This window comes from Leucopleurus acutus (assembly GCF_964270905.1).
Source record: "Leucopleurus acutus genome assembly, chromosome: 5".
NCBI classification, from domain to species: Eukaryota; Metazoa; Chordata; class Mammalia; order Artiodactyla; family Delphinidae; genus Leucopleurus; species Leucopleurus acutus.
Window position 1 is genome coordinate 4,333,567 of NC_139147.1, and position 13,505 is coordinate 4,347,071.

At 43.1% G+C, this 13,505-nt stretch overlaps 1 protein-coding gene across 2 annotated transcripts in view; it reads right to left on the minus strand.

Moving 5' to 3' along the window:
- Positions 1-13,505, minus strand: part of BACE2 (beta-secretase 2) — a gene marked incomplete at its 5' end in the record, with an annotated part of 86,439 nt that overhangs the window by 12,339 nt on the left and 60,595 nt on the right. Inside the window, 2 exons of one of the 2 annotated variants that reach the window (XM_082839815.1) lie at positions 7,114-7,282; positions 11,222-11,371. In XM_082839815.1, coding sequence (XP_082695941.1) covers positions 7,114-7,282; positions 11,222-11,371 — 319 coding nt within the window. The remainder of the gene's footprint in view (positions 1-7,113; positions 7,283-11,221; positions 11,372-13,505) is intronic. The other variant, XM_082839816.1, reaches the window with a different exon arrangement.

The following is a 13,505-nucleotide window of genomic DNA, read 5'->3' on the forward strand; positions in this document are numbered from 1 at the left end:
TTGAGATATGAATTTTAGCTTTTCTTCCTCCAGACAAATGAAGACATAAAGAGCTCTTACAAATTGACACCAAAAAGTAAAAACCCAACAGAAAAAAATGGGGAAAAGATAGGAGTGGATAGATCACAGAAAAGGAAAAACAAACACCCTTAGATACATGAAAAGAAACTCAACCTCACCCATATAAAGCAATACAATTAAAACTGCACTGAGATGATCTTTTTTCACCTATCAGATTGGCAAAATTCCCCAAAGTGCGTCACTACGTTGGTGAGTCTGACTGGAGAAACAGGCCATCACATACATTGCTAGAGAACTAGTATAGTCAGGTATAAGTGAGTATAACCTCTATGGAAAGCAATGTGACAATATTCACCAAGATTACAAATGATACACCCTTCAACCCAGTAATTCTACTTCTAGTTATCTAACCTGGAAGTATACTTCCTTATCTGTGAATAGACATATATAAACAGTATCCATTGCAGCACTGTTGTAACAACAAAAGATTAGAAACAACATAAATGCCTATCAATAAAGAGTAATTAAACAAATTAGGAAACACCCATACAATAGGAGATCATGAGGCTCAAAAAAGTAATAACGAGGGAAGATTTTATGTACTCATGTGATTGAATCTGAGAGAGTGGGGTGCTGTATAAATCACTGTACCTTTTGAATATTACCCAGCCGTTTTTTAAAATTAAATAAAAAATGATAAAGGAAATACAAGCCACAACAAAATTATTGCAGGCCACTACAGAAAAGTAAACTAGTACATTTGAGAAAGTACAAAACAGAATTTCTGAAAATGAAAAATACAGTCAACATAATTTAAAACTCACAGAATAGGTTAAATAGATTGAACACAGCTGAAGAGAGAACTAGACCAATATAAGATGTACCTGAGGAACCTACACAAAATGCAGCAAAGAAAATATGAATGAAAGGTCAAGGGTTATGGAGGAAGTAACGAGAACTCCCAAAATTTATTTCATAGGAGATTAGACGAGAGTACAAGAATGGGTGTGGAGATACAGCTGAGAATTTTCTAGGGTTGATGACAAGGAACATGAGTTGTCAGAATCAGAGAGCACAGTGAGTCTTGAGCAAAATGAAAAAATAATCTAGGGCTTCCCTGGTGGTGCAGAGGTTGAGAGTCCGCCTGCTGATGCAGGAGACACGGGTTGGTGCCCCGGTCTGGGAAGATCCCACATGCCACGGAACGTCTGGGTCCGTGAGCCATGGCCGCTAAGCCTGCGCGTCCGGAGCCTGTGCTCCGCAACGGGAGAGGCCACGACAGTGAGAGGTCCGCGTACCACAAAAAAAAAAAAAAAAAATCTATATCTAGATATATCATGGTGAAAGATCAAAATGCTAAAAATTTAAAATAAAAGAAGTCTCAACAGCACCCAGAGAGAAGGAATAGATTACCCTTAAAGGTATAACAACTGAAACTCACTGGAGTCTTTTCACCAGCAATTATGATGGCAGAAGAGTAATAAAATAGCATCTCCAGAACACTAAGGGAAAACGGTTGACCTAAATTCCACACACAGCTAAATTATGATTCAAGAGGTGTGGCAAAATAAAAATTACCTTTCACAAACTTTTATAAGAGAAATCCTAAAGTACATTCTGCAGCAGAAAGAAGATTGCTGTGTAGTGTCCCAGTGAATGGAAAGATGACCATTTATTTATCTATTCTCCTTTGAAGGACTTCGGACTGTTTTTAGTTTGATGTTTTATGTAATTATCATGAATGCAGCACTTTGGTTAGTTTTATGAATGAAGCTGTTTCTGGTCAAGTCTTTCAGTGGACATACACGTTCATTTCTCCTTTGCATATAGCTAAGAGTGAAATTTGCTCAAATCCATTGAGTAGGAGTATTTTTAACATTAGTAGAAACTGTTGAGCAGCTTTTTAAAATTCATACTAAACAATGTCAGCAACTAGGAATCCCTTAATTGAGGATTGGAAGGGACTTCCACAAACCTAACCCATCCATTATGCTCAATGGTGAAGTATTTTAATCACCCCCATTAAAGTAAGGAGAAATGTCCATCACTATTTTCTATTCCATAGTGTCTCTAAAAGCATCAGTAAAAGAAAAATAACTAAAGGATAAAAGATTAGAAATGCTAAAAAGCGTATTATTTGCAGATCATCTACCTTTCCAAAGAGAATCCAAGGGATTCTAACAACTATTTAAAAAACGGAGAATCCAGCAAGGTGGCTGGACAGAAGATTACTACACAATAAAATGGAAAGCCTGTATACCAAATAATCCATTAGAAAATACAATTTTAAATAATCTCATCTATAATAACAGTAAGCGCTAACAGGTATCTAGTAATAAGTATACGTGTAAGACCTTTTTAGAGAAAACCACAGGACCTTGCTGTAGGACATCAAAGATGACCTAAACAAATGAGACTCATACAGTAAAAATTTGATGTCTTCTCAAGTGGATCTATAAATTCAATGTAGTTCTGATCAAAATCTCAATATGATTCTTCAGGGATCTTGACAAGCTGAATAACAGGATAAAAGTAGCCAGGACAATTTTAAAGACGCATAAGGAGAAGAGTCAAACACCTACCAGACATTGACTCTTATTATAAACTACAGAAATTAAAACCATATGTTATAGCACAGAGATACACCACTATCCCCGCTGGGACAGAACGGAATGCTCAGAAATAGACCCAGATATATATACATGACAAAGAAATTATTAAAATTCAGTAGGTACCTTGCAAAAAATATTTACCCTGAATCTAATCAAGCCTCTAGTCCTAAGTTTCCAGGAATATGATATCAATCAAAAATGTTAAATGATACCATCAGGAAATACTCAGATGAATCTGATACATTCTGTAATACAACTGGCCTTCAAAAAAAAATAAAAGCTAAGGAAAACATTTTTGGGACAACTGGGGAAAGTTGAATATGGCTTAGATATTATATGATATTAGGTAAATATTGGTACCTTTTTAGGTGTCATATTGATATTATGGTTAAGTAGGAGAATGTACTTATTTTTAAGAGATGAACAATGAAATATTTAGGGGTGAAATGTCATGATATCTGCAAATTTGCAAATGGTTCAGCAAAAAAAATATATATACATATACACATACTGATACATGGCAAAATGTTAAAATTAAGTCTAGATGGTCAGTATGCAGGACGTTATTGTATTATTTTTAGTCTTTTCTGTATATTAAATTTTTTGACAATAAAATATTGAAAAAATCAGTGGGAAAACATATATTCAATAAATGATGCTGAGAAAATTCAGTGGCCTCATAAAAATTAGATCCCTACTTCACATTTTAGAAGAAAATGAAACAAAAGTATAAAGTACCTTTAGAAGAAAAATAATCTCTATTTTTTTAGAGAAGGAAGAATTTCTCAAATAAAGTACAGAATAGAAGCCATAAAAAGGGATTAGTAAATTTTACTTCATTAAATTAAAAATGTAAATAAAACACACAAAACCCAAGAAAAGCCGGAGAGATTAGGAGAAAATATGTGCCATGCATATAACCCAGAAAATCAGTATCTAAAATATATAAAGAACATATGTATGTCAATAAAAAGTAATTAGAAAAACGTGCACAAGCTGTTAATAGAAAAATTCACTATCAGAGAAAAAGCTTAACCATCCCATAGACATATCAAAAGTTATGTCATCTCAGGAGCAATTGATTAAAATGTGGCACTATTTCACACACATATTGGCAAAAAAGAAAACAAAACAAATATGATAATACTTTGAGGGAATGAAAATTCTTGTATAACTTTGGTGGTCCAGCTACTTGGAAGACAAATTAGTCAGCAGGCAGTAACACTGAAGGCTGGCACAGCAAATCACCTAGAAATTCCATTTCCAGAAGATCTCACTCACGTGCACAAAGATGTTCAACACAGTTGAAATATCAGAAACGACCCACGTGTTACTCAAGGCCAGAGTGGGTAAATAATCTGGGTATATTCTCACAATGGAATACTACACAGCAGTCAAAATGAATGACCTAGTGCTCATTTCAACGTGGAAATGCTACCAAATGTAAAGTCGAGCAATCAGAGCAAGTTGACAAGGAATCTGCACAGCACTAAGGCATTCATATAAATTTAAAAATGCCAAAACACCAAAACAAACGAACCTACGTTTTGGTATAGGTGCTCGTTTACAGTAGGCAGGTTCTAAGATGAGCCCCAGTGACCCCTGCTGCCTGATATCTACTCCGTGTAGTCCCCTCCCAAGTAGTATAGAACCAGGGTTGCTCTGTGTGACCAGAAGAGTAGGCAGAAGTGATAGCACGGCACTTCTAAGGTTAGGTCATAAAAGGGCTGTGGCTTCTGTTTGGGGGACTCTGTTGCGTGCTCTCTCTCTCTCTCTCTCTCTCTCTCTCTCTCTCTGGGACCACTTGCTCTGGGGTGATCAGTGCCCTACCTTGAAGACATTCAGGCAGGCCGGTGATGAGGTCCAGATGGTGAGGAAAGAGGACTCCTGCCAACAACCACGTGAGTGAACTTGGAAGTGGACCTTCCAGCCTTCAGGTGGCTGCAGCCTCACAAGAGACCATGGGCCAGAACCACCAGCTACGCCCCCTCTCAATTCCTGCCCCTAGGCACCTGCCCAAGGCCATGGAATGCTGCTAAATTGGGGGTCATTGTTATATAGCAATGGATAACTAATCCAAGGTAGTTATAACCACAAAATGAAATTATAAGTGTGCGGTAATTAGGAGAAGAATATACACAGATTTCAGGATAAAGAGTAATTCTGGGGAAGGCAGTGGCATGGGGCTATATTTATGTTTATTTCTATGAAAAATTTTTGAAGAAAACGTAACAAAATGTTAGCATTTGTTAAATCTGGGTGTTCCCAAGTGTGTATATAATACATGATTTCTTGCAATTGAAAACATTTTGTTATTTAAAACATGCTATAACTTAAAAATAAACACTTTTAAAAAGAAAAAGAAAAGCAGGGTATCTCTTCCACTTACTATGGTGCCTTATTTAGACCACTGTCTAGCTCCTAACTGCTGCCCTGAGGGAAGTAATTACTTTAACGGCTAAACAATTTGCACTAAAGGGGAGACATCTCAGAGTATATTCCCACTGCTGGTAAAATCTAATGTTTAAGTACCAAGACCTTAAGTACATTTAAAAAAAAATAGCCACAGAAAAGTTGTATAAGAGCACCTAACAAAGAATTCATGATGAAGTGCAAGAGACGGTCTGCTTAGAGACACTTAAGATTAAACTATTTGCAGCAGTAATTCACTCGGGAAACATGCGGTGATTACGCTCTCTGAGGTATTAAGTAAAGTGGATGATATAACAGCTGTTGGCATCATAGCCTCTACTTCAATGGTATTTAACAAGAGAACAGAAACTGTGGGGAAATTGCTGTAGTTCTTAGATCCTCTGGGTTAGAAGAAGGGAAAGAGTCACAGTTGGGAGATACAGTGGTGTTCCAGGTTGTACAGTCCCAGGTAATGCTACAGAGAAAGCTCTCTTTCAGTGCTAATCTAACAGTGATATCTAACAGGTTGAAAGAGTTAATACACAGCTGAAAGGTAAACATTTACTCATGACTAAGATAAAAAGAAAATGTCAAGGATTCCAAGCCTTTTTACTAATACAAAGAAATCTGCACTGATATTAAGAAGATATATTGCAAGATATCAAATATGTACCTGGGGTTAGATGATTTTATTTATATAGAATAGGAACTGGCCTAATACTTAATTTTTCCATTGAATATTTCTCTTTTTCTGTTCTCCAAATTGTTATTCTACTTCATGGGAATTTACTGGGCCTCTATTTTAAGACCACGATTTAGATAGTAAGAAATAAGACTGAAACCTCACCTCCTGAATAAATCAGCTGTGATCATTTGGCATTTTGCCTGTGTACCCTCACCTCCTCTGTTTGCCTCCAAACCCCCCAGCTGGTTTTAGATCAGAGTGAAGGTCTGGTCCGAGTACAGGCTACCAGCATGGTCAGCCAGCATCCCTGCCTGTCATACAACTACATCTAATGTCTAAGACTTTTTTCTTCATCAAGTCCGTATTTTCTTTCCTTCACTACACGGCAGTCTCGTATTTCACTACAACCCTTGATTTTCTTGTTTTATCTTTCTGTTGTCAGTTCTTTTTCTACTTCACATTTCTTGTTCTCCCCCTTAGCATGTTACCAGTACAACTTGGGGATTCCCTTCTGTTCCTGATCCCAAATCCAATGTACTGGGACATTTTCAGTCCTCTGAAACCCTATCCTGAGCGCGGCATCTCCCTTGGCCTCCGCCCTGGTGCACGTGCTCCAGCGACTGCATCTCCTGCCACTTCTGTGATTTGCTTTCTCCTCGCTAGCTTGGGCTATCGGTCAGAAGTACCTGATTCTCCCTTTAAATCGTGTGCTGTGGGAACGCTTCATTTCAAGCAAGCTGCTAACTCTGTGACATTTCCAAGTGGAAGGGGTTTAACCATCCTATCAACTTTACTGTGCTCTCCTGGTCTCTGAAGATACACCCCATCCTTAAGCTAGACTTCACCGAATAATGCTGCTGTGTCACCCTCATAGCAACTCTTCAAAAAAATACTATGAGAAAAATGCACTCACGATTTTAGAATTTCTAGAAATAGCAATGACAGGCATTTACCTCTGATTTCATAACGAGGATATCTTTGAGGAAGAAAATACACACAGCTTATCTATGCATTTTCTTTTTTATTCATTTTGCTTTTACTGTCCAAAAACTGTAATTCATCCCCAAGGCCCCATAGAGTATTTTTATTCCTGGTATGAGATGCCGTTTTACGTTTAATATGAGAGATAATTGCAATGACTAACATTTAGTGCACATTTGCCATGTGTCAAGCGCTGGACTAAAAGTCTGACATGGGTTATTCTCACTTACTCCTCTCCGCAATCGCCCAGTACACTTTGAGGATAAGACTTTGATCTCTGAGATAGGCGTGAGTGAAAGAATTCAATGCCAACTGATTCATCATCAAGAACTGCTTCCAAGTCAGTTATCTGACATCAGGTGCTCTTGTGAGGGCCCCCTGTCCAATCCAAGCATCGCTTACCTGCACAGGGGCTGGCTGCGAAGCCCACCCTCTTCCGAGCTCTGTCAAAGACCACATAGAAGCCCTCCATCACGGTAGCACCAATCACCAGCGCGTTTGTGGAAGGTGAAATGCCGAATCGGTAACATTCATAATTCAAGCCAGCCCCCATCATGGGCTGAATGTAAAGCTGTTGAAGAGGAAAGAGCAAACAAGAAAAAACACGAGTCAGGCAACGCCACCAAACCGTTGAGGCTGCCGTGTGCTCAGACTCTCCAAGGTGCCCTGGGAGCTACGGAGGATGGAGAGGATGCTACCAGCCCTGACATCCAGGAGCTGGGACCGTGTGCCTGGTGACAAACACTACTGAAGTGATAGGCACATGCACACCACCTCTGACTGTGCACAGGTACACCCATCCAGGAGACGTCTATCTGTCCATCCATCCATCTGTCGTCTACATGCTCAACACTTACTGAGCACTTAATAAGGCCTAGACGCTGTCCTCGGTACAGCCATACAAAGATGAATAACAGCACATGCTCCCTGCATGATCAAAACATACATGATCGGACTGACACGTGAGGAAGACGAACATCAGTGCACTTGCCCCGTGCAGGGAGGACCGGAGGGAAAGGGGTCTCGAGGCATGAAGGTGAGCAAGGACACGCCAGGATTGTTCCCAGAGTCATAACCTGCTGGGCATCAAGCGGCTGCCACGTGCAGGTGGTGAGTCCAGCAGTTAGAGCCCTGCACTGACTGGTGTCTGTCTGTAAACCCTTCTTCACGGCAAGGAATCATCCTATTCCTCACATAGTCTTGGCACCTCGGCATCTGGTATATGCCGGGCACACAGTAGGGCCTCAGCAGATGGGTATTAAATGAATGAGCTTGAGCAGTGTGACGAAACAGACAACTTCTCCCGAGGGTGAACGTAACTTAAGAAAAGATGGTGGATACACTTGGCTACCACCAAAATGCTTCCATTTAGGGCTCTGTAAGCAGGTCCTAGAACATACAACACACACACACACACACACACACACACACACACACACACACACTCCTACCTTTGAATGAATTAATTCCATACTAAAACCCCCCCAAATCACCAAATAAAATGCAAATGATGACACCGATACAAACATGATACAAACTGAATTTGTATCTTTCCCTCTGTCCTTTCTGTGTGTGTGCCAGTTGACTTCCAATAAAAATTCCAGACTGTAAATTCTGTAACATGTTGGGAAAGCTCCAGTATTGCTGGGTCTCAGAATAAAATGCCTGCCTTCTAACTAAAATAGCACAAATAGACAAACCGGTGGTATTTAGACAAAAACTATTTACGTTTTTAGGATTGTATGAAAAAAAAATCAGAACTTGCCTGTGGGCTGGGCTTGGGGGCTGCCTTTTTAGACAGGCCAAATAGGATTCAGCCCATGTGTTTCTGGAAAATAGGTTGGGGATGGACACACTGTTTTTTGGCATGACTCTCCTGCACTAGCAATCAGTTGCCCATCTACTGTTGCTGATGCCTGAACGGTCCTGGGCAGGGGCCTCATTCTAAAACTTTGGTGACAAGGAGCCTTGATGATTGGCCTGAATGTTAGGAAGGGCTTCAGTTGGGCAGAGCTGGGGTGTTAGGAGGGGACCCCCAGCGCTGTTCCCAGGCGTGTGCTTGTGAGGTTCTCATCGGGTCATGGTTCCTAACTGCCATCCTTTCTCAACAAGGCAATGGAAAGCAAACGGGATTGGGACGGTGAATAAGAAATGAGGAAAACATGGGAAAGCAGATTTTTAAAAAGTGAAAATGTGGACAATGTCAAAATTAGACAAAAGATATCTACAGTCTTCTAAGTGAGAATAAAACTGAATTCTTATCCAGAGTTATGCAAATTAAATGCAATACTCCCAAACATCCCTCATTATATCTTCACGCTCCCCAGTGCTCAGCCCTAAAAATGGCTGGCGGTCCCCAGCAGACCTTCAGCTCTGCCTGCCCTGGACATAATTATAGATTTTCCCCATGAATGCCTGCTTTCCTCCTACTTCTTATGAGTCCCTGACTGTCGACTCACCCACATGCCATTTATTCTCCAGTTCACATTCACCTTTGTCCTCAAGCTGGGTTTCAACTTTAGTTACAAATCGCCTTGATGAAATAATGTCCACATTTTGCTGTTGGGCTGACCAAAATTTAATCACAGAGAGCACATTATTTTAAGGATGCTGAAAACATATCATTCTAACATCACTCTATGCAGTGGTGTTCATCCAAGGATACTGCACTCTTCTGAAAACGTCTTTGGCAAGTATTATTATTTCTTTTTTATAGTTAAAGAGACTGACACAGAAAGGGCTAAGTGATTTGTTCAAAGTTATAGTGTGAGTCAAGGGCAGTACTGAGAATATAACTCAAGCTTCCAGCTCTCAGCGTATGTGTCCTCTGTTGGGCCGTATTTCTCATAAAGCTTTCAATCCTTTCCCCTACAGCTCTCCATTTGTGGAATGCACTTTCCCCCCATATAAAGTTGAGAATGGGGAAAAGCCAAATTATCATTTACTTTTTTCTTCTGAAATTATTCCTCTCTCCCTATCCCCCAGTCCCACTCCTTTATCCATCAGCAAACTGCAACAAAGACACATTGATCTGTCCATTCAACAAACAGTTATTATTATGCACCACCCTCTACCACGTGGCAATGCTAGGGAAGGAAGGATGATCTTTAAATCTCATGGTTCTCATCTTCAAGGAATTAAGAATTTAATGGGGGAAGAAATATAAGTGTGTGTGCGATTAGAGAAAAAAGGAGTCAAATGAAAAAGCCAAGGGCATAAACTCTACCCTGAAGATATGATTCCGGGCCAGATGAGTGGAGACTAGAAAACATGCATTATGAGTTTGAAGGGCAAAGCTCACGAATGGGTCATTCTGCTCAGCAGAGGTTCAACAAAGAGAGGTTGTTTGCACTGGGTCTTAAAGGATGGGAAGAATGTGGATACACAGATGGAGTGGGGAGGCGGGGGCATTTCAGGCAGGGGGGTTGGCGGAAGCAAAGGCGAGGAGATGGCAGCGGGCACCCGGTGCTGGAGGAGAGCCACCAAGAGTGGAGGGTCAAGGGCGCAGCAGGAAATACGCTGGGGAGTCAGCACGGGTCCCGTGAAGTCATGGAAAGCCACACTGGCGAGTGAGGCCTCCAGGACTGTAGTAGTGGGGTGGAGAGCTGTGGCTTAGCAAGATGAATCTGGCGATAGTTTTAGAAGGAGCAGAGGGTGGGGGTGTGTGGAGGGTCCTGAGGTGGTAGTGAGAGGGGATGTGAGTGAGGGCTCTGGGGAAGGAGAGGCGGAGGAAGAGGTGAGACACATGACGGGGGAAGACGGAACTTGGTCTATGTAACAAGATGCTTAGGATAAAGGAGGAATCAACGATTTACTGAGTATGGAAAAACTGCTGTTTCCATCTCTGAGCATCCAGTGTTAGTCTCTATTCATAAATAAATCAGAAGTAAACATATATTGATGTTGTTGTAGATTCTGCAAAAATGGCCTCAATGCTTAACTTTCCTTGTAGCCACACCCTTGTGATGTGACCTTGCAGCTCTTCCCATTGGGAGGTGGTGTCTACATCCCCACCCCGGTTATCCGGGCTGCCCCTGGCCTGGTTTGGGAAACATTGTGCAAGAGGTGGTGGCCAGTCCCAGGGTCTCGACTTCAGGAGCACCTGCAGGTTTCTTTTCTCTCTCACAGAATCCTGCTGCCACTGTCTGAGGCAGCTGCTGGGTGGTGAGAGACAATGGCCCCACCCCTCCACCAATCGAGCCACCAGATATGCAAGTGTGGCCGTCGGAGATCATCCTAAACCAAGGCCAACCTATCCCTGGCCGACCACCAGCTGACTAGAGACCATGTGAGCAAGCCAGACGAGACCAGCAGACCTGCCCAGACTCACAAGCAGAAATAGAAGCTCGCTGATTAAAGCCTCTGGATTTTGGGGTTGTTTGTTACGCAGCACTAGCATGGTAATTGCTACCTAATACAGGTGTGATATTGAAATGCACTCATTATGCATGAAGTGCTTTACTTTTGCACATTCCATGTTAAAAAGAGAAAACACAGTCCAAGTTCATACCTGAGGCAGGATAGTTATGCGGAATGATCTGCTGGAGTTCTCATCTCTCAGGTAGATGGAGATTTTGGGGAAATAAGACCAAGGTGTTTCAGAATTTGTCCAGCATGCCAGCTGGGACCCCGTCCAGAAGCCATCAGAGAATTCTGGAATCTAGACAAAACAAGGTCACATGACAAACAATGACGAGTCTGGCACGACAACAGGAAGCAGCTCTCAGCTCTCCTCATCACCTTGCCAGATGCCCATGGCAATAAACACTGCTTAATTTGGATGTAAAGCAAGACATCCGTCCTCTGGAAGAGTGATGGTGACGACAAAATCACGATTATTAAAATTACCGAGGCATGTGGAAAACTTACCGGTATTAGGCACTGCTAGGAGCACTTCGCAGCACGAAGTACTTTAATCCTCAAACACCCGCATCAGGGCAGTAACATCATCCCCTCCACTTTACAGATGAGGAAACCAATGCTCAGAGAAGTGAAATAACTCACCCAAGGTCACACTGTAGTAGGCAATACCCTTTAGAAGACAGACCAGATCTTAAATGTGGTGCTCAAGGCCCTTTTGGGCATCAAGTTCCCTATAAATTCCCTGAGCCCAGTAAGCTTCCTACTGGTGCAGAGCCCTGCGGGGGCTCTCTGCTCTTTTGGAACATCTTTCTCCTCCCCCAGATCTCACCTCCAATGCCACCTTGTCCAGGAAGCCCTCCTTGACTGGCCCCCACAGTGCCGGTACTCCACCATATATCTCTCCTCCTTGACCTTTCTCCTTGTAGCAGTTTTAATTTTAAATTTATTGGTGCGATTGGTTAACTTCTGTTTCTTGCACTAGAATCTGATTCTTCTAACGACACAGGTGTGCTGTCTGCTCCCCCAACTCCTCCTCATAGCCTTAACACCTGGCCCACAGGAAAGACTCAGGGAATGTTCATGGGTAAAAAAATGAATGGCCGAGAATGCAGAATGTTTGTTCACCTGTGCCTCTCATCCGGGGACCAGAAGGGCAATGCCAATCATGCTTATCCACTAACTGCTGAATCTTCAAGTTAATTACAAATTACTTCTGTGCCTTCTCAGCAGGCCCAGTGAAGTTTCCAGAGCAGGCCTGCCCTGTTCCTGCCAGCTCCCTGAGGGAAGGACTATGTTGGATGTGTCTCTTTTAACACACCCAGCACACTGCACTGCTCAGGTCAGAACTAGAGAAGCATGTGATGGGGCAGAGCTAGGAGGGCATGTGACGGGGAGGAGCTAGGAGGGCATGTGACGGGGAGGAGCTAGGAGGGCATGTGATGGGGAGGAGCTAGGAGGGCACGTGATGGGGAGGAGCTAGGAGGGCACGTGATGGGGAGGAGCTAGGAGGGCATGTGATGGGGAGGAGCTAGGAGGGCATGTGACGGGGGAGGAGCTAGGAGGACATGTGACGGAGGAGGACCTAGGAGGACATGTGATGGGGAGGAGCTAGGAGGGCATGTGATGGGGGAGGAGCTAGGAGGGCATGTGACGGGGCAGAGCTTGGAGGGCATGTGATGGGGCGGAGCTAGAAGGGCATGTGTCGGGGTGGAGCTAGGAGGGCATGTGACGGGCAGAACTAGGAGGGCATGTGACGGGGTGGAGCTAGGAGGGCATGTGATGGGGATGTGGGGTGGAGCTGGAAGAGTGTTGACTGGGAGGAAGGGGTATCTGTCAAGGTCCCCGAGGAAGAAGCACATGAGCTGAGTTGAGGGGCAGGTGGGCGTCAGGGAGATGTGGTGGGGAGAGCAGGCAGGGCATGGAACCTGTCCCACTAGACAAAGTGATGGCCATGGAGGCTGGCGCTGAGGACAGGAAGGGGAAAGTGACAAGGCTGGGAAGGACCTAGGGGCACCATCATGCATTTATCAGAGATCATTTATCAGAGATCTGAGCACTGTGGCACATGGGGTGGGATTAAGGCATCCAAGCAGGATTTGTGTAGGTCACTGGTTCTTTGAGTCTAACCTCCAAGGAATCAGCCTGGGCTAGACAGATGCATTTGAAAGTCAGTGACCAATGGGTGGGAAGTGATGGTGTGGCCATGGATGGGATCGCTTAGGAGAGAGTACAGGGAGAAGAGAGGGGCGTAGGACCCACCCTGAGAAAGGGAGCAGCAAAGGAGACCCCCATGAAGAGGAACACAGGCATTAGAAGAGGTCCTGGGAGGAGGGTGTTACGGAAGCTGAGAGAACAGGTAAGGAAGGTGAGCAGGGGTGCTGCAGAGGTCAAGGAAGATAGAAAGTGAGCAAACTGGGTGTCCCTGGACGAAC